Consider the following 19,135-nt stretch of genomic DNA (forward strand, 5'->3'; position numbering starts at 1 on the left):
TGGGGTAACCCTAGCAGTCCCTGTGGTCACTGAGAGCAAGGGACTTGTTGTCACCTGCTGCGGCCACAGTGCCCACCTTCTGCTTGACGCCTCAGGGTGAGGCCAGCAAGGGCGAGGTGGAAGGCCTCCCCTCTGGTCAGACACCCCCGCAGGGTTCTTTCGGGCACTCTGGCTAGCCCACCCCGCCATCCCACTTCACCCCAGTCCCTGCGCTCTGGCCCCAGGGTTCTGCCAGACACCTGGGTTCCCCCTTATCACCCTCCTTCTCAGAGCGGAACCCAGGCGTCTGGCGCTCCACCCTCTGGGCCAGCGGGCATGGAGCCGAGGCTCTGGAGCCTCCCGGCCGGGCTAGTTCCTGTCCCATTGTGTGTATGAGGGACGGGGCGGGGCGAGGGCCCCCTCCTACCGCCCCCTCCCCTTCCTAAGGAAAAGGCCCGAAGCTCTGCTGGGAGCCACAGAGCAGACGGAGGCCACCCGTCCGCCCCAGCGACATGGGCAACTTGAAGAGTGTGGGCCAGGAGCCCGGGCCCCCCTGCGGCCTGGGGCTGGGGCTGGGCCTCGGGCTATGCGGCAAGCAGGGCCCAGCCTCCCCGGCACCTGAGCCCAGCCGGGCCCCCGCACCCGCCACCCCGCACGCGCCAGACCACAGGTGAGGGCCACGGAGGCTGGGGCACAGGTGGCAGGGTTGGGGCACGGCCGTCGAGGCCTGCAGGCTGGGCTGGGGAGGGTTGGAGCCTGCTTCCCACTCCAGAGAGCCAGGTGGCAGATGCCAAAGGCTCTCGGTGCAGACAGATCACCAAGGAGGCTCAGACCAGAGACCCGAATCGGGGCCAGCAAGCAGCAGGTGAAAGCTGAGGGTGAGGCTGCCAGCGTAGCAGGTGCGAGTGGCCAGGGTTTGAGGGCAGCTCAGCTACCAAGAGCTGTGTGACTCGAAACAACTTACTTAACCTCTCTGAACCTCCGTTTATATCAAATATGGACCGAGCGGTCCTTTACCCCTACGGGGTTGTTCTGAGTTGCTGGTTTACGGCAAGACTTCACACACAGCCGTGACGATTTAACGGGAATGGAAAGGAGCTGGGGAGAGAGAGGGTGAGGGACTGAGGCCATGGGGGAGAGACTGAGAGCCTTGGGAAGAACTGAGAGCACAGGGCAGCCAGGTCCCCCTTCCCCTCCTGCAGACCCCTCATCCCACTGGCCATCAACCCCAAAACTCAGCCTGCAGCCCCGGCCCCCAGCAGGGCCACCCTGCTCCCACCACCCACCTCCAGGGCAGAGGTCCCTGGGGACAAGGACCAGGTAGGGTGCCAGGCCAGGCAGGTGGCTCTGCGGGGAAGGGCTAGGGGCCAGAGGCCCTGAGCACCGGGCGCTCCGAGCCCCGAGGTCCTCCCTTCCTCCTCGAGGCTGGGCCAGCGGCTCTGGGAGGAAGTGATAAGGCCCGTTAGGCTTCCCTTCACACACACACTGCAGCCACTGTCAGGAGGGGCGTGAACTGGAGGGAAATCTGGGCCAGGAGTCTCCGCCGGGGCTTCCTTAGGCTCATCCCCCTCCAGGCCAGCAAGGGCTCATGTCAGCCTCCGGGAGGATGTCCAGAGGAGGCCGTGGGGACCAGGACCAGCCTTGCGCCAGGGCCTCGGGATCCCAGCGCCACAGCCCCCATGGCTCCGGGTCTGGCTGAGAATCCAGGGTGGATGTGAGGTGGGCCTGGGTATAGAAGGGGCAGTTCAGCCCCTGGACAATCTTGACGTCCTCTGAGCCTCAGATCGCTCATCTGTACCCCCAGGGGAGGCAGGGGACGATACCACCCACCTCCTAAAGCCATAGTGGGTGCTGTGAGGAAAGGTGAGAAAGCATGTGGCAAGAAACGAGTCACGGGGCTCCTGACGCGGCCAGAGAGGTCTCTGGGACACTCCTTGAGGGTCCCATGCTTCTCTCTCTCGTGACCCAGCCCAGCTCCCAACAGCCCCACACTGACCCGGCCTCCGGAGGGGCCCAAGTTCCCTCGCGTGAAGAACTGGGAGCTGGGGAGCATCACCTACGACACTCTGTGCGCGCAGTCCCAACAGGTAAGGCCTGGAGCCCTGCCTGTGTCCCAGGTCAGGGTCCAGAGGGCTGAGGCCCGCCGTCCGGGAGGAACCGGAGGGGCTGAGGGACACGCTGGTGGGGTACTTTGTTCATTCTCAAGCCACCCTAACCCAGCCCAACCTCCCGGCTGTTCCCGGCTGTTTGCTAAAGTCTTAGCTCGGAGCCACAGCCCCCAGCCCTCCCTGGGATCCCAGACTCTGCCTCCAGGCCCCAGCCCCATACCCCTCAACCCGCCATCAGCCCTGATCTGGTCCTGACCTTGGCTCTCCTCCACCGACCCAGGACGGGCCCTGCACTCCCAGGCGCTGCCTGGGCTCCCTGGTGTTGCCCCGGAAACTGCAGACCCGGCCCTCCCCGGGACCTCCACCCACTGAGCAGCTGCTGAGCCAGGCCAGGGACTTCATCAACCAGTACTACAGCTCCATCAAGAGGTGAGACCCTCCCCTGAGCCCCTCCTTGTCCTACGGCTCAGGTCCTGCTGAGACCAAGAAGTGGGTGACACTTCCCTCGAGGCAGCTCCCATTCCCTCCCCCCATCCTGATACTACACGGGGGAGGGGGGGTCCTGAGCTCAACACCCGCCAACACTGCACCCCCCTAAAAAACGCTTGCCGAGCCTGGGGGGGGTCCTCCCCTGCCTACGACTTCCTCCTGCTCCCCTCTTCCTGCCTAGGAGCGGCTCCCAGGCTCACGAGGAGCGGCTTCAGGAGGTGGAGGCCGAGGTGGCATCCACGGGCACCTACCACCTCCGAGAGAGCGAGCTGGTGTTCGGGGCCAAGCAGGCCTGGCGCAACGCACCCCGCTGCGTGGGCCGCATCCAGTGGGGGAAGCTGCAGGTGTGGCCGGCCGGCAGGCACCCAGTATGGGGGCCAGGGGATGTGGAAGAGAAAAAAGAGGGGTGTGACAAGCTCCCGAAGCTTCCTGGGGCATGGGGGGTGGTCCCAGTAATGGGGAGACCCCTGCCCATTCCCCCTAGAGACTAGCATCCTAGGAGAGCCCTCAGCCCAGGAGCCAACGGCTGGTTGTTAAGACCCACAGCAGTGCCCTGGCTGGGTGGGGAGAAACAGCCAGATGGGCAGAGGGGTGCACTGTGTAGGTGAGGACAGCTGAGCAGTGATCCCTGGGGCAGGGGTGGAGTGGGGGGGGGGTTGTCAGAGCAACAGAATCTTCCAGAAAAGGCCCTCACTTGCCCATCCCAGCCTCCTCACCCCAAACACTGCTCCCTCCCAGCACACACACCCCCCCCACCCCACCGGAGCCTCTGGCCCACACCCTCCTCCACACGCCCGCCACATGACTCACAGCCAGCCCGCCCTTGTTACTGGGACAGCCTGACCCATGGGGGAGCTGGGTCCATGACCTTGGCCTCCTTAGCAATAACTGGACACCAGAGAATTTGGAAGGAAGCCATGTGCCCTGTAAATCCCAAAGGAGTCCCAAATAAAATCAGAACGGTCCTGTCTGACTCTGGCACAACCCTGGAAGTTGGTCGAGGCTGCGGCTCAACTCTGAATCCATCAGAGATTTTGTATTTGACCCACCCTTGACCCCAGGCCTGCCGCCGTCACCAACACGAGTCCCCTCCTCCCTGAAGCAGGAATCAGACCTCCCAGCCTCTGGGGCTTCCACCCCCCAATTAGGATGGCTCCTCCTAGCATCAGAATGCCAGGATGGGCAGGGTCCCCGGAGGCCGCCTACTGCAGCCACCCCCATTCCCATCATCTGTGTGCCCAAGGAGGGTCAGAAGATGGAACGGGCTCACCCGCCTTTGCTTGAGCACCGTGAGAAACAAGGAACTCTCGCCACCTACACCCCGGGTGGCCTCACGGCCACGTGGTGGCCTTTCCCCAGTGATCAGTTTGGCAGTGACTGGGTCCCTCCTCTGTACCAGGGACCAAGTCAGCCTACAGGGATGGGGAGATACTCGCCAGCATAAGGAATAGGCCAGGCTATGCTGGGTGTGTGGGGTGCAGGACAGGAAGGATCGATGTGGGGCCAAAGGGTCAGGAAGGCTGCCCAGAGAAGAAAGAGCCCTAGTTCACAGTTCTCGGCACCGCCAGCCTTCAAGGGCTGTGGTAAGGTTGTCAGTCCCTGCCCCACTTCCCTCCTTTCTCCTGGGGCTGCTGCTCAAGACCCACACCTCCCTCCTGTCTCCCTGCTGGGATGGCTCAGGTGTTTGATGCCCGGGACTGCAGCTCAGCACAGGAGATGTTCACCTACATCTGCAACCACATCAAGTACGCCACCAACCGTGGCAACCTTCGGTGAGTGCCTCCCTCCCTGTCGGCTCGAGACCCCACCCTGCCCCAGCGCGAGCCATGGACCCGGGCCCTAACCAGCTCTCGTCCCCTATCAGCTCGGCCATCACAGTGTTCCCGCAGCGCGCCCCGGGCCGCGGAGACTTCCGGATCTGGAACAGCCAGCTGGTGCGCTACGCAGGCTACAGACAGCAGGATGGCTCTGTGCGTGGGGACCCAGCCAACGTGGAGATCACGGAGGTGGGCACAGGGAGAGGAGAAGGGGGACCCAGCAAACGAGGAGATCACGGAGGTGGGCACAGGGAGAGGAGAAGGGGGGACCTGGCCAACGAGGAGATCACAGAGGTGGGCACGGGGAGAGGAGAAGGGAGACCCACCAACATGGAGATCACGGAGGTGGGCACGGGGAGAGGAGATGGGAGGACCCACCAACGTGGAGACCACGGAGGTGGGCACGGGGAGAGGAGAAGGGAAAGCCAGCCAGTGAGGACTCTGGGAGGAGGCAGAAGGGTCCAATAGAAGAGCGGTCAGCGCAGCAGGGGGAGGAGACCTCACTGAGACGAAGCAGGAAGGGGGCCCTGAGGAGACTGCAAGGCTCGGCCCCCGAGACCCCGCTCCTGCCCCTCTCCCCCCAGCTCTGCATCCAGCACGGCTGGACCCCCGGAAACGGCCGCTTCGACGTGCTGCCCCTGCTGCTCCAGGCCCCAGACGAGGCTCCAGAGCTCTTTGTTCTGCCCCCCGAGCTGGTCCTTGAAGTGCCCCTGGAGCACCCCACGTGAGCACAGAGGGGCTGGGGCAGGTGGAGGCGGGGTGGCCAGGCGGGTAAGGCTCTGCAGAGGCTGATCCCACGCCCTGATGCCCCCAGACTGGAGTGGTTCGCGGCCCTGGGCCTGCGATGGTATGCCCTCCCGGCCGTGTCCAACATGCTGCTGGAAATCGGGGGTCTGGAGTTCTCCGCGGCCCCCTTCAGCGGCTGGTACATGAGCACGGAGATTGGCACGCGGAACCTGTGTGACCCTCACCGCTACAATATCCTGGAGGTGAGGACCAGTGTGGCGGGGGTTAGGGGGGATGTGCCGGATGTCAGTAACAGGGAGAAATCTGAACACGCCAGGTCCAGCCTGCCTGCTGAACTAGAACCGAAGGTTGGGGCAAAGGGGGTTCCCACGTGTGAAGATGTAGTTATTTTTCGGGGGATGGGGGCTGGAGCTTTCATCAGTTTCTCAAAGCACAAGTGTGCATCATGTGTCCTAAGTCGCTCAGTCGCGTCTGATTATTGTGACCCCGTGGACTGTAGCCCACCAGCCTCCTCTGTCCATGGGATTCTCCAGGCAAGAATACTGAAGTGGGTTGCCATGCCCTTCTCCGGGGGATCTTCCTGACCCAGGCAATGAACCCGCATCTCTTACGTCTCCTGCATTGGCAGGCAGATTCTTTACCACTAGTGCCGCCTGGGAAGCTCTCTCAAAGGGTATTTTGACGTAAAACATGTTAAAACCCATTTTAGAGATGAGAAATCAATGGGGCCGACAAGTCACTGGTGCCAGGGTCCCTTTCTGCCCTGAGGTGCCTTTGCAGGCAGGCACATGAATCAGCCCCCAGTGAAGCAGGCGGGCCTCCGGATGGCCACCCACGCACCAACACTCCCTCCCCTCATGAGTTAGAGACAGAGCTGTTCTCTGCCCACCCTCCCCCACCTCCATCCCAACCGATGCCGGGCACCCCTGCCCCCAGGATGTGGCCGTCTGCATGGACCTCGACACACGGACCACCTCGTCCCTGTGGAAGGACAAGGCGGCCGTGGAGATCAACCTGGCTGTGCTGCACAGCTTTCAGGTACACGGGCCCCGACGAGCCAGGAGTGGGACTGGAAGAGAGGGAGGCACTTAGATGGTGGGCTCTGAGCACCTAGGCCGCTGGTCCCAGTACAGGAACCCAGCCGACTGGCACATGCCCGTAATTGTGGTCCCCGGGGGCCTTCCGGGCTTCGCACTTTAGGGGACCCACTGGATTCTGCAAACTCTAATTCTAGGATCGAGTATTATAATTTGAGGAAACTAGGGTTTGCCGAGGACTTCCGCGGGATCTCAAGAGCTTCGGCTATCTTGATGTGTGGGCTGGGGACAAGGTGGGCACACAGACGTCGGAGCTCAGAGCTGCTGCTTCTGCCGCTGACTTGGTAGCAGGACCACGTGTGCCCCAGGCAGGGGTGACACTGGCTCCGGGAAGGCCGTGCATGTTAGGTTTGGGGTGAGTGGCCGAAGTGCGGGTCTGTGGGCTGGGCCTCAGCCTGGCCCCACCCTTTCCCTCCCTCTCCCCAGCTCGCCAAGGTGACCATCGTGGACCACCACGCCGCCACGGTGTCCTTCATGAAGCACCTGGACAACGAGCAGAAGGCCAGGGGGGGCTGCCCCGCCGACTGGGCCTGGATCGTGCCCCCCATCTCAGGCAGCCTCACGCCCGTCTTCCACCAGGAGATGGTCAACTACATCCTGTCCCCTGCCTTCCGCTACCAGGTACCCACCCCACCCTCCACGGGCTCCTGCCCACTCCGCCAGGGGCCTCCGACCTCCCTTTCTTCTCTCCTCTCCCCGCTCACTCCCGCCCCTCCTCATCCCCCTACAGCCAGACCCCTGGAAAGGGAGCGCGACCAAGGGCGCCGGCATCACCAGGAAGAAGACCTTTAAGGAAGTGGCCAAGTAGGTGCCTCCCCCCGCCGGGTGGGGGGCTGCCCTTCCCCCACACCCCAGGGGACCGCCCCACCCCCATCAGTGGTCTGGGCACACCACCCCTGCAAACCCACCAAGACCCTGCTCTTATGGGGAGGCCCTTGGCTCTGTGCGCCTGGGACCCCCTTCATCCCCTCCTCGCCCACAGCGCGGTGAAGATCTCTGCCTCACTCATGGGCACCCTGATGGCCAAGCGAGTGAAAGCAACCATCCTGTACGCCTCTGAGACCGGCCGGGCCCAGAGCTACGCTCAGCAGCTGGGGAGGCTCTTCCGGAAGGCCTTCGATCCCCGGGTAGGGCTGAGTCCAGCAGGCAAGGGTCTGAAAAGAAGTGGTGGTGGTGGTGGGGTGTCCTGGCCCTATCCTCATTCACACGCTGGAGGACGGGAGAGGGTCACAGTCAGGGCCCACGAAGAGTCCGGGACCCTCAGGGACTCAGGGATCAGGTGAGGGCCTGAGCCTCGCCCTGCAAGGAGGACTAGAGTGAAACAGACCGGGGCAGTGGGCCTGGGTCCCCAGGACTCCATCTTCTCCCTGCCTGCAGGTCCTGTGCATGGATGAGTATGACGTGGTGTCCCTGGAGCACGAGGCGCTGGTGCTGGTGGTGACCAGCACCTTTGGGAATGGCGATCCCCCGGAGAATGGAGAGGTGAGGCCTGCCAGGGAAGGGGGCACCTGGCAATAAGGGAGACTCAAAACTGAGCGCGGCTGGGCAGCACCCTGAGTCCGAGTCCCTTCCACTATCAGAGCAAGCGTTTCACACTTGGGAGGCACTTCCTGACTGGTCAGGCATTGACAGATGGGAAAGGCGGCAGCTAAAGTGAGATCTCAGCTTTTTGTCTTTTCTTCCTTTCTTAACAAAAGAAAAGACCACTGCTCGGATGCTAACAGAAATTAGGTAACCTCACTTTCTGAACGGATCTTGAAAGAAACCAACTGGAGTAGAGTCCCACGGGCCAGATGACTGACTGTTAGCCCTCGCCTTCCCTGCTTCCCGGTCGCGGCAGCCCCCAGCTGCATTCCTTTCTGGAGCTCTTGTCTGCTTCTGCTTTTAGACGTCTTCCCACTTACACCTCAAGTCCCCTAGAGCAGGACGCCCAGAGGGCTTCTCCCCCACCACGCTGCCCCTTCGGTCCTGCGTCCGACCTCGCTTCTAAAGGAAAACACACTCACCAGCTGTTTCTAGAGTGAGAGTCATGTTTGCATCCGTGGGACCCACGATCCTATTGAGACAGAGAACATTACCAGCACTTAGAAAGGCCCCTAGTCAACTCCTCGAGTCAATCCACTTCCCAGTCTCCCCACCAAAGGCGACCCCCGTCCTGATTCCTGTCGCCTGCGTTAGAAGGTCACGGAAAGGGGGCACGCGGTGTCTAGCTTCTTTCACCCACCCCACTTTGGAGGCTTATCTCGCTGCTGGACGATTCAGTGCTTCATTCCTGTCCACCTCGGGGGCGTGAACAGTTTATTTCTCTGCTCCCCTGCTGACAGACACCTGGGCTGTTTTCCAGCGCTTGGTATTGTGGATAAAGCTATTATGAACAGTTTTGTACGAGGCTTTTGTGGCCTTATGTTTTCATTTATCTTGGATAAATACCTAGGAGTGAAACTGTTGGGTCACTGGGTAGACCTATGTCTAACTTTGAAACTGCCCAATGGCCAAACCAATTTGAACTGCACCCTTAAATTCCGTGCATTTCAACGTATGTACATTTTTACCTCAAATTCTTTTTTTAATGGAGGAAACCTAGGAATCTGCCCCATAGAAAATGGCATATATTTACTAACGACATGAACAAGAATATTAATAGCAGCCTCCTCATGGTATCCCCGCACTGGAAACAATTCAAATGACTCTCAGTCATAAATGGGAAAAATATATCGTGGTCTATTCAAACACAATGCAGCAACGAGGGTGAACAAATTACAACCACACACAACGAAACAGATGATCTCAGACATCACGTACGAGTGGGAAAGAAGCCAGACACGAAGAATCAGACCATCAGACTCACTTTGTACCAAGTTTAGAAACAGGGAGGACACATCTCTGGTGTTTTAATCAGGAGAGCGGGTGGTGACCCCAGGGCAGGAGGTGGGGACCTGGTGACTTCTAGGACTCTGGTGACGTTTCTTGATGGGATGCTGACTACACAGGTAGGTTCAGTTTGTGAAAAGCTATAAAGCTGGGCGTTTTATAACATGGGTGCTTTTCTGTGGGTACATTATACTTCAAGATAATGTTCAGAAAATAAAATTAAAGTAGCGCATGTTAATTGTGGAGAACTTGTAGACCCACCACCTAAATGCATCTGCAGCGAATCCCGAGATGTTATGGCCTTGCTGTGGTTTGTTTTTTCCTGTGCAAAGGTTGGCATGTGTAGTTCTAAGCTGTTTCCATGGCAGCACGTGATAACGGCTTAGCTTTCTAGAAGGTGTTAGTGCCGCTAGTGTTCAGGACAACACAGGGAGACTGAGAGCTGTTTTCCACCTATGAAATTGGCTGAAACATTACGGAGTGGTCACCTCCAGCGTGGACAGGATCCTGGAGGACAATCTGATGACCCACTGAGTTTTCAAATCCTGGCTCAGAAAGTCCACGTCCAAGGACTACCCTCCTGAAATATGCAGAGAAGGAAGCAGGCACACATGAGTGTTTGAGCATTGTTCGTAGACCATCCAGATGTCCCTGTCAGAGGGAGATCTCATACGTAATGGTACCTACAAATGATGGGGTGCTGGGTTGTCATTTAAAAGACTGAGGTCAGTGTTGGTGTGTGGACATGAAGGACACCCATGATAGGTTATTGGCAAAAAGGAGGTAAGCATAATATGGTCCCATTTTCACTCAAAAGGAAAACTAGGGACTTCCCTGGCAGTCCAGTGGTTAGGACACGGTGCCTTCACCTTGGGGGACCCTAGGTTCAACCCCTGGTTGAGGAATTAAGATCCCACAAACTGCATGGCATGGCCAAATAAATAAATAAACTTTAAATACAGACATATATTAAGCACAATGAAAAAGGGGCTAGAAAGTGTAACAGCTGTCCGTGGTACACCTGCTCTGATGGATGAGACTGGAGGGAAGAGAAGGGTAGGGTTTCTATTTTATTACTTGACACACTTCTGTAATGTTTTCCAAAAGCCCATACCTCTTTTTGTTTTTGTTCAAAACAAGTTAAAAATTAAAATCATAACTAATGGTAACAGGGACTGCTCCAGTGCAGTATGAGCGTCTGTAAGTCTGAAATAAAACAAAACTAATCATGATGCTAACACTTGCCCTCACCAGAGTTTTGCAGCTGCCCTGATGGAGATGTCGGGGCCCTACAACAGCTCCCCGCGGCCGGAACAGCACAAGTGAGCGGGGGCGGGGGTTGGGGTGGGGCGGAAGGGAGGAGGAGTGAGGGAAGGGGGAGGAAGGGAGGCATTTGGAGACACAAAAGGAAAGAGGGCTCTGGGCTGCAAGTCAGCCTCCCAACAAGCTGGAGGAAGCTGAGCGCAGGCCTGAGCCCCCCCACCTCGCCGCAGCCTCAGGACACCCTCTTGCTTGTGACGAACCCACTTTCAGTCCTGGGACTCTGAGGGGCCCGTCTCCTGCAGAGAGAGGAGGGGAGGCGGGGCCTAGGGCTCAGGGACCCCTGGACGTGGACCCTTAGCCAGGAAACCAAGCCGCCCCCCACCCAGCACCATGGAGGCAGAGCCCCTGAAGCTGCCCCCGGGCGGTGTTCAGGCCCAGATGGGTCTCCTCCCCTGTGACACCCTTGTCCCCTCATCTCCTGCAGGAGTTACAAGATCCGCTTCAACAGCGTCTCCTGCTCAGACCCGCTGGTGTCCTCCTGGCGGCGGAAGAGAAAGGAGTCCAGCAACACAGACAGCGCGGGGGCCCTGGGGACCCTCAGGTCCGGGGGGCCTTGGCGAGGGGGGCTCTGCTGGTTGCGGGGGGGTGGGGGGCGGTGAGCTGCCTGGGCACCAGGGGCGAGGACGAGGGGATCTGCCCTGACGGCTCCCGGTACCCCAGGTTCTGTGTGTTCGGACTGGGCTCCCGGGCGTACCCCCACTTCTGCGCCTTCGCGCGAGCGGTGGACACCCGGCTGGAAGAGCTTGGAGGGGAGCGGCTGCTGCAGCTGGGCCAGGGCGATGAGCTCTGCGGCCAGGAAGAGGCCTTCCGTGGTTGGGCAAAGGCGGCCTTCCAGGTGAGCTCCCCCACTCCTGCCACTCCTCCAACTCCAATGCTGACTCCTTCCATCCACCCCCAGACCTGCCACATGGAGGAGGCTGGGGCCTCACCAATGCCCTGACTCTTTGGGTTCTCCAGCCCCTTCCAGCTCCTCCAAAATCCACCCTTATATTTCACCCCACTGCACAGCCAGACCTTCTGGCTGAGTCCTGAGTAGTAATGATAGACATGGCCCCGACGGCGCCGGAAGCAGCAGCCAGGGCCCCAGCAGGCAGGCGGCTGCCTTGGGCAGGCACAGAGGCACAGTCGCTCCCTCTCCCGGATGGGTGCAGGGGAGAGGGTGCAGGGGAGAGGGTGCAGGGCAGGATGAAGGGAAAAGGGAAGACAGAGGCAAGGGCTGAAGCTGCGAAACTACAGGAAGTCAGGGGCCAGACAGGCTTGGGGTGGTGCCTGGGCCGGAGGGGGTTCCTGGGCTAGGGGAGAACAAGGCGGGACTTTCTCAGCCTGGACTTCCTCCAGAGCAGCCCTGCCTGGTCTGGGGACCACTCCTGGAGCTGGGGGCGGGGGGTTCCTTCTCCCAGTCCTGACACGGCTCAGGACACTGCTGGCCCCACCAGGGTTCCTAAGGTTGAGCTCAGCAGGCCTGGACTGATGGCCGAGGAGGAGGGGTGGGGAGGGCCAGCCAGCACAGATGGAGGCTTTGCTGGGGAGGAGAGTGTTAGTCGCTCAGTCGTGTCTGACTCTTTGCAACCCCATGGACTGGAGCCCGCCAGGGTCCTCTCTCCATGGGATTTCCCAGGCAAGAATTCAAGAGTGGGTAGCCATTCCCTTCTCCAGGGGATCTTCCTGACCCGGGGATGGAACCCAGGTCTCCTGCATTGCAGGCAGATTCTTTACCATCTGAGCCACCAGGGAAGCCCTCGCTGGAGAGGAGAAGAGGGAATGGAAAACAGGAGTAAAGAATCCAGACAAAGGGAAGGGACAGGAAGCTGGGAGCTCGAGGAGAAAAGGCGGGGAGCAGGCATGAGGCTGGCGGACAGCGCTTAGAAACACAGGGCTGACGGGAGGGGCATCCAGACAGAAGCAGGAAGGCTCTGAGCTGACCAGGGTGGGAGCAGAGCGGGATAGGAAGGAAGGGAGGGGGCCAAGGAAGGAAGGAAGAGATATAAGACATTACACACACAAAAGAAAGATTAACAGGACTGGCGATACGGGTGGGAGGGGAGGCGGCAGCCAATCCTGGATGAGCCGTAGGTTTCACGCTAAGGGACAGGCTAAGTGGTTTGCCAGGCTTGCGCCTGAGCAGAAACAAATAGGATACACACCCTCCCAGGGTCCTGCCCCAGGCCCCGCCCCCCTGCAGCCCCTGGTGTGCGGTGCAGACCAGCCAGAGACCCCTCCCATTCTGCACCCACTCCAGGACCACTTAAGGGCTTTACCTAAGCTTCTCATTTCATCTGCAGCAGACTCTAAGGAGGTGTGTAAAGACTGGGAAACGGAGGCTTGCAAGCTATTAGTCTAGGAATCCCTGGGCTTCCCCAGTGGCTCAGATGGTAAAGCGGCTGCCTACAAAGTGGGAGATCTGGGTTCGATCCCTGGGTCAGGAAGATCCCCTGGAGAAGGAAATGGCAACCCACTCCAGTATCCTTGCCTGGAATACCCAATGGCAGGAGGAGCCTGGGAGAAGCCTGGTAGGCTCCAGTCCATGGGGTCGCAGAGGGTCAGACACGACTGAGCAACTTCACTTTCTTTCACTTTCAGTCTAGGAATCAGACCGTGACCTTGGGTCTGAACACACAGATGCCCTCGCTGAGGGCTACTTACTGTGTGCAAGGAGTTCTGTGCCTCTTGCAACACGAGATTAACACTCACCAGGTTAACTACTGAGTGGGTGTGACACAAATACATGCAAAATAGTAGCCAGCACAGCGGCACCAAGTGGGCTGAAGGACAAGGTGCCGTCAGCCTCTGTTTCGGGGAGGTGGCAAGGATCCAACAAGCCCTTCATCAGCCCAGCCCGTCTGAGCTCCCTGCTGCTCCGGCTGGTCCTCAACACTCACCTCACCCCCAGGCCTCCTGTGAGACGTTCTGCGTTGGGGAGGAGGCCAAGGCCGCCGCCCAGGACATCTTCAGCCCCAAACGAAGCTGGAAACGCCAGAGGTACCGGCTGAGCACCCAGGCCGAGGGCCTCCAGCTGCTGCCAGGTGGGGCCTGACGTCACCCCAACCCTGCTGGCCCTCTGGGCTCCGGGGGGGCCCAGGACCCACTGACTCGGGGGCCAGGCCTGAGTCCCTGGCTCGGGTTCAGTCTTATCTGCTCCCCTCCCCACCCCCTCACTCCTCAGGCCTGATCCACGTGCACAGACGGAAGATGTTTCAGGCCACAGTCCTCTCGGTGGAAAATCTGCAAAGCAGCAAGTCCACGTGAGGAGGGCCACCCCCAACCCCCACCCACCCACCCCCGCTTCCCCAGACCCCAGCACCCCCCACCCCCACCCACCCATCCCCGCTTCCCCAGACCCCAGCACCCCCCACCCCCGCTTCCCCAGACCCCAGCACCCGCCTCCTCGCCCCCAGCCCTCCTGTAACTTCCCCCTCTCCCCACCCCAGCCGGGCCACCATCCTGGTGCGCCTGGACACTGCAGGCCAGGAGGGGCTGCAGTACCAGCCGGGGGACCACATAGGCATCTGCCCGCCCAACCGGCCGGGCCTCGTGGAGGCGCTGCTGAGCCGCGTGGAGGACCCGCCACCGCCCACCGAGTCTGTGGCTGTGGAGCAGCTGGAGAAAGGCAGCCCAGGTGAGGGGCCGTCTAGGGAGCGGGGGGTGGGGGGCCAGCGAAGGTCGCTCCATCCCTCTGGCCCCAGGGTCCCCTCAGGGTCAGGACCCGATGGAAGGCTGCTGCAGCCCCCACTCGCAGCCACTGTGCTATCTCCATGGATTGAAGCTCCTTTCTCAGAACCCACCCCGAGCCCCCACAAAAGGCCACCCCTCCCTCTGGGCCCGTCCCCATCCCCAGCTGTCTAGCCTGCTCTGCCTTCTGCTGCCCCCGGGCCTGGAGTTACAATAAGATGAGTTGGGGAGTGGCAGGGGCCCAGACCAACCCAATCCAGCAGGGGCCCTCAAACACACACACACACACACACACACACACACACACACACACACACACAACCAGACCAACCCAATCCAGCAGGGCCCTCGAACACACACACACACACGCACACAGGCACACAACCAGACCAACCCAATCCAGCAGGGCCCTCGAATACACACACAAGGAATACCCAGACAGGCCCACCACCACTGTCCAAGGGCCAGGAGTCCAATGACACCATAAGGTGTGGTCAGCCCCCACGTCCTCCCCAGAGAAGCAGCCGTCGCCCCGGACAAGGCGGGCCCAGCGTGGCCCCCATCCTCTGAGCGTCTCTTCGTGCCCCCCACACCCCCAGGCGGCCCTCCTCCCAGCTGGGTGCGGGACCCACGGCTGCCCCCGTGCACGCTGCGCCAGGCTCTCACCTTCTTCCTGGACATCACCTCCCCACCCAGCCCCCGGCTTCTCCGACTGCTCAGCACCCTGGCCGAAGAACCCAGCGAGCAGCAGGAGCTCGAGACCCTCAGTCAGGTCGGGAGCCCCCCACCCCTACCCCAACCCCTGCCCCCGGTGGGGCAGCAGGGGCCCTTGACACAGGATGAGCTGCGGGGAGGGGGACTTCCAGCGAAAGTCTGCCCCCAACTCTGGAGTTCCTATTCATCTCTGAATTCTCCGGCCTTAAAGAGGCACGTGGAAGGTGCTGGAGAAATGTTTGTGGCCCCAACTGAGGAGCAAGAAGCCCCCTACCAGGAGGCTCAGCTCAGGGGGGTCAGGAAGGGGAGTCGACAGGAGGCAGGTGCCAAGCTCACTGCTGCCCCCCACCCCGCCAGGACCCCCGGCGCTACGAGGAGTGGAAGTGGTTCCGCTGCCCCACGCTGCTGGAGGTGCTGGAGCAGTTCCCGTCCGTGGCGCTGCCCGCCCCGCTGCTCCTCACCCAGCTGCCCCTGCTGCAGCCCCGGTACTACTCTGTCAGCTCGGCCCCCAGCGCCCACCCCGGAGAGGTCCACCTCACAGTGGCCGTGCTGGCGTACAGGACCCAAGGTGAGGCAGGGGAGGGGGGATGGGGCCGGGACCCCGCAGTGACCCCCGGGGCGGCGTGGGGGGGTGCGGGTCCCTCACCGGTGGCCCTCTCCCTCCTCCCCACCCCCTAGATGGGCTGGGCCCCCTACACTACGGGGTCTGCTCCACATGGCTGAGCCAGCTCAAGACTGGAGACCCCGTGCCCTGCTTCATCAGGGGGTGAGTGAGCACTGTGGGGGCGCGGGGGAGGGCACAGGGAAGAGGAGGGCGTCTGTCCAAGCTGGGATGGACAGAGCGCCACGCGGATGGCTGAGGACAGATGGACAGGCCGGCTGCACAGGGGGAAGGGGAGAAGCCTTGGTGGAGCCTGTGAGTGAGAGCAGGCAGGCCCCGCCTAACCCAACCAGGAAGGGGCATCCCGTTAAGCCACTCACTTCACAACTCTGGCTTAGCTTTGGGCCTCTCACTGATTCGGACTTCAGGTCCTACCTTGAAGCTGCAGCTCCCAGGAACAGGCTGGGATCCCACCCCAGCAGGCCGTCCCTTTTAGAAGGTGTACTGTGTCCCTCCCTACATCCCTGGGGTCCCTCGGATGTTGGCAGGCAGGCACCTGGGAACTGTGCTCCACCCGCCTTTAGTCCGGGGAGAACTAGTTAGCTCACCATAATGTCACTAAGGACTCAAGGGAAAGGGAAGGATCTCAGGACACCCTTCCATCCCTGCTGTGTCCAGAAGTCTTGCCCCATCCAGCACCCAGGAGCTGGAGGCCTAAGGTGGCACAAGCAAGAGTTCCCAGAATGCAACAGCCAGGCCCAGTGACCCGAACCCATCCAGCAGGCCAAATTACAAATAAACTGCCCATCTAGTGAACACATACCAAATGCTGATATTGAGGCTGTGGTTTCAAATACACTCAGTGAACCCATTATGAACCAAAAGGCTGTCTGCCCTTCCCTTCCCCATGCTTTCTATATCTCCTAAACTGAGACATCAAAACGTTCTTCAGTTCAAACTTGAGCTTTACTTCCTTTGACGCAACCTCCAGAAACTACAGGTCCAGAGAGTCTCTGCCAATATGGAAAGTTCTTTTACTAAACACACCATGCTCACTATAAGCTAGACCCAAACAGGTTAAGTTCTCCTCTCCACCCTGCCGAGGTTGGTAAGAGTTGGGGGTCTGGGGGTACAGGGCCTGACGGAGGGTGTCTTGGCCAGGGCTCCCTCCTTCCGGCTGCCACCTGACCCCTACGTGCCCTGCATCCTCGTGGGCCCTGGCACTGGCATCGCCCCCTTCCGGGGATTTTGGCAGGAGAGGCTGCATGACATTGAGAGCAAAGGTGAGGCTGGGGCCCAAGGGAATGACCGGAAGGCAGGAGGGAGTCACACAATTTAGGTGGACCAAGGGGCAGGGCGCTGAAAGGCTGGAAACAGGGCAAGAAACAGGTCTCCAAAGGTGAAGTTTATTAGACCGGGGGGTGGGGGGAACCCCCTAGAGACAAGAGCAGTGCCCTGTTGGTCTGGCTTCCTGGTGCCTAGCACAAAGTAGCGTTGGATTGAATTAAGGACAAAGGGAACCTGGAAGCCTGGAGAAGACAAGGTTGGAACTCAGAAGATGGAAACGCCCCAGGTGGACTCTGGACTGTGTCAGAGGTCAATGAAGTGTGTCTGAGATCCCAGGAAGCTGACGGGTGTTCAGATTGGGCGCTGGGTGCCCAGGGGAGCTGGCCGATCAAAAGAAAGGGGGCTCGTGACTAAGAGGAAGGCGCAGAGTGCAGAAGCTGAAGGTGTGGGAGAACGTGGGGTCCGAGCAGGGACGGCTGGTTGTCTCAGGCCTCAGGGTTACATGGTCCCAAGGGCACGGATTCTGAGTCAGAAGGCCCTGCTGTAGCAGTGTCACCACTGGCCATCCCGCCAGAGGGAAGTCACCACCTCCTGTGACTTTGGGCTTCTCTGTGAAAACATCCCTCTCCTAGAGGCCAAAGAGTGGAGGGTGGTGGTTTCTGCAGGAAAAGGTGGGCTGTCGGCCTGAGTGAGGGAAGCCAGTGGGAGGTGTCTCCGGAGCTGGGTCCCCCAGGAGGGCTTGGGGGCGCTCTCAAGCCACAGTGATGCCCGCAGGGCTGCAGCCCGCCCCCATGACCCTGGTGTTCGGCTGCCGGTGCTCCCAACTCGACCATCTCTACCGCGACGAGGTGCAGGACGCCCAGGAGCGCGGGGTGTTTGGCCGCGTCCTCACCGCCTTCTCCCGGGAACCTGACAGCCCCAAGGTGCGGGACCCTGAGGGTGCTGGGGTAACCCGAAGCTAGGGAGGGAGGAAGAACCGCCGTGCGCTCCAGCTGGGCTCTGAGACCCAGGCCGGCCCGGCCCACTCCGATTGACTCGTTGGGCTCCCTTTGGGTCCCACTCACCCTCGCCCAAGCCCCGCCCCTGGCTCCGCTCCGTCTCTCCAGACCCCAGCCCCGCGCACCTGGGCCCCACCTGGCACCCGGGGCATCTCTTCGCGCCCAAGACCCGCCCGCCCCACCTCGCTCCCCTGGGGTCTGCCCTTACTCCGCGGGCCCCGCAGGGGTCCGCCCCTAATCCCGCCTCCCCTTCAGACCTACGTACAGGACATCCTGAGAACCGAGCTGGCTGCCGAGGTGCACCGCGTGCTGTGCCTCGAGCGGGGCCACATGTTTGTCTGCGGCGACGTCACTATGGCAACCAGCGTCCTGCAGACGGTGCAGCGCATCTTGGCGACAGAGGGCGACATGGAGCTGGACGAGGCGGGCGACGTCATCGGCGTGCTGCGGGTGCGGAGGGGCGCGGGCGGGGCCGGCGGGGCCAGACCCGGACGGGGGCGGGGCCATGTCGGGCGGGGGCAGGGCCGACTTCCGCTCCACACTTCCACCGGGGTTTTGATCCTTCGCGCTCTTTCCCTCCCAGGATCAGCAACGCTATCACGAGGACATTTTCGGCCTCACGCTGCGCACCCAGGAGGTGACAAGCCGTATACGTACCCAGAGCTTTTCCCTGCAGGAGCGGCATCTGCGGGGCGCGGTGCCCTGGGCCTTCGACCCGCCCGGCCCAGACACCCCCGGCCCCTGAGACCCCTCTTGCTTCCCACTGCAGTTCCCGGAGAGAGGGGCTGTCATTCCACTATGGCTCTACCGCTGTCCTGTTGGCCTTTACCGGGACCGGCCACCTCTCCCTCCCCTCCCAAGGTGACTTCCCAGAGACTGTTGGGATTCCCTGTACTATCTCATCCTCTCATCTCTAGGTCTGTTTCCCCACCCTAAGTCCATCTGGAAGACCCCTCCCAGCAGCGGTATTCCAGAGCCTACAGTCAGCCCTTTGGTGTTTAGGTGAATTTTAGATTCCCCTCGCCTCTCTCCGGAAGTATCTTATCTTGAAACCTGATCTCTAAATCATTCAAATATTTATTATTGAAGATTTACCATAAGAGACTGGACCAGAAGTTAGGAGACCTACTAAGATGCCTAAGCCAGTGCTGTCAATTACAGTTACAGAAAAATGACAAGCTTTGTCTTTTAACTTGTGCACAAGGTGTGGGGGTGGTAACTCTTGGATGGAGGAGTCCTGTCCCACAGGCTCCTCTCTGACTCCTGCCCTGGAGAAACCTGGTTTCCAGCCAAGAGCAGGCAGTTCTCCAGTGTGGCGTCCCTGCTCTTGACGAGAAGCAGGGACAGCCCTGGCTGCCAGGCATGGGGAGTCCAGGGCTAAGGTCACAAAGATGAGCAGCACAGCCGTGAGCAAACTTGACTGCTGGTTCCCCAC

General features: G+C 60.7%; 1 protein-coding gene across 1 annotated transcript; it reads left to right on the forward strand.

Annotated features, from left to right (window-relative positions):
• The first annotated feature begins 431 nt into the window (after positions 1 to 431).
• NOS3 (nitric oxide synthase 3) lies at positions 432 to 18,878 on the forward strand. The gene is made up of 26 exons (XM_070368883.1): positions 432 to 649; positions 1,949 to 2,066; positions 2,368 to 2,516; positions 2,758 to 2,920; positions 4,257 to 4,348; positions 4,441 to 4,582; positions 4,978 to 5,117; positions 5,208 to 5,382; positions 6,077 to 6,178; positions 6,664 to 6,858; positions 6,968 to 7,041; positions 7,220 to 7,364; positions 7,615 to 7,719; positions 10,363 to 10,430; positions 10,856 to 10,972; positions 11,092 to 11,266; positions 13,322 to 13,454; positions 13,595 to 13,673; positions 13,860 to 14,047; positions 14,700 to 14,872; positions 15,172 to 15,382; positions 15,493 to 15,580; positions 16,577 to 16,698; positions 17,477 to 17,625; positions 17,956 to 18,150; positions 18,284 to 18,878. The coding sequence occupies exons 1-26, from the start codon at positions 492 to 494 to the stop codon at positions 18,443 to 18,445; spliced, it is 3,618 nt and encodes a 1,205-aa protein (XP_070224984.1). The 5' UTR covers positions 432 to 491; the 3' UTR covers positions 18,446 to 18,878.
• Positions 18,879 to 19,135: the final 257 nt, after the last annotated feature.

This window comes from Bos mutus, chromosome 4 (assembly GCF_027580195.1).
Source record: "Bos mutus isolate GX-2022 chromosome 4, NWIPB_WYAK_1.1, whole genome shotgun sequence".
NCBI lineage: Eukaryota > Metazoa > Chordata > Mammalia > Artiodactyla > Bovidae > Bos > Bos mutus.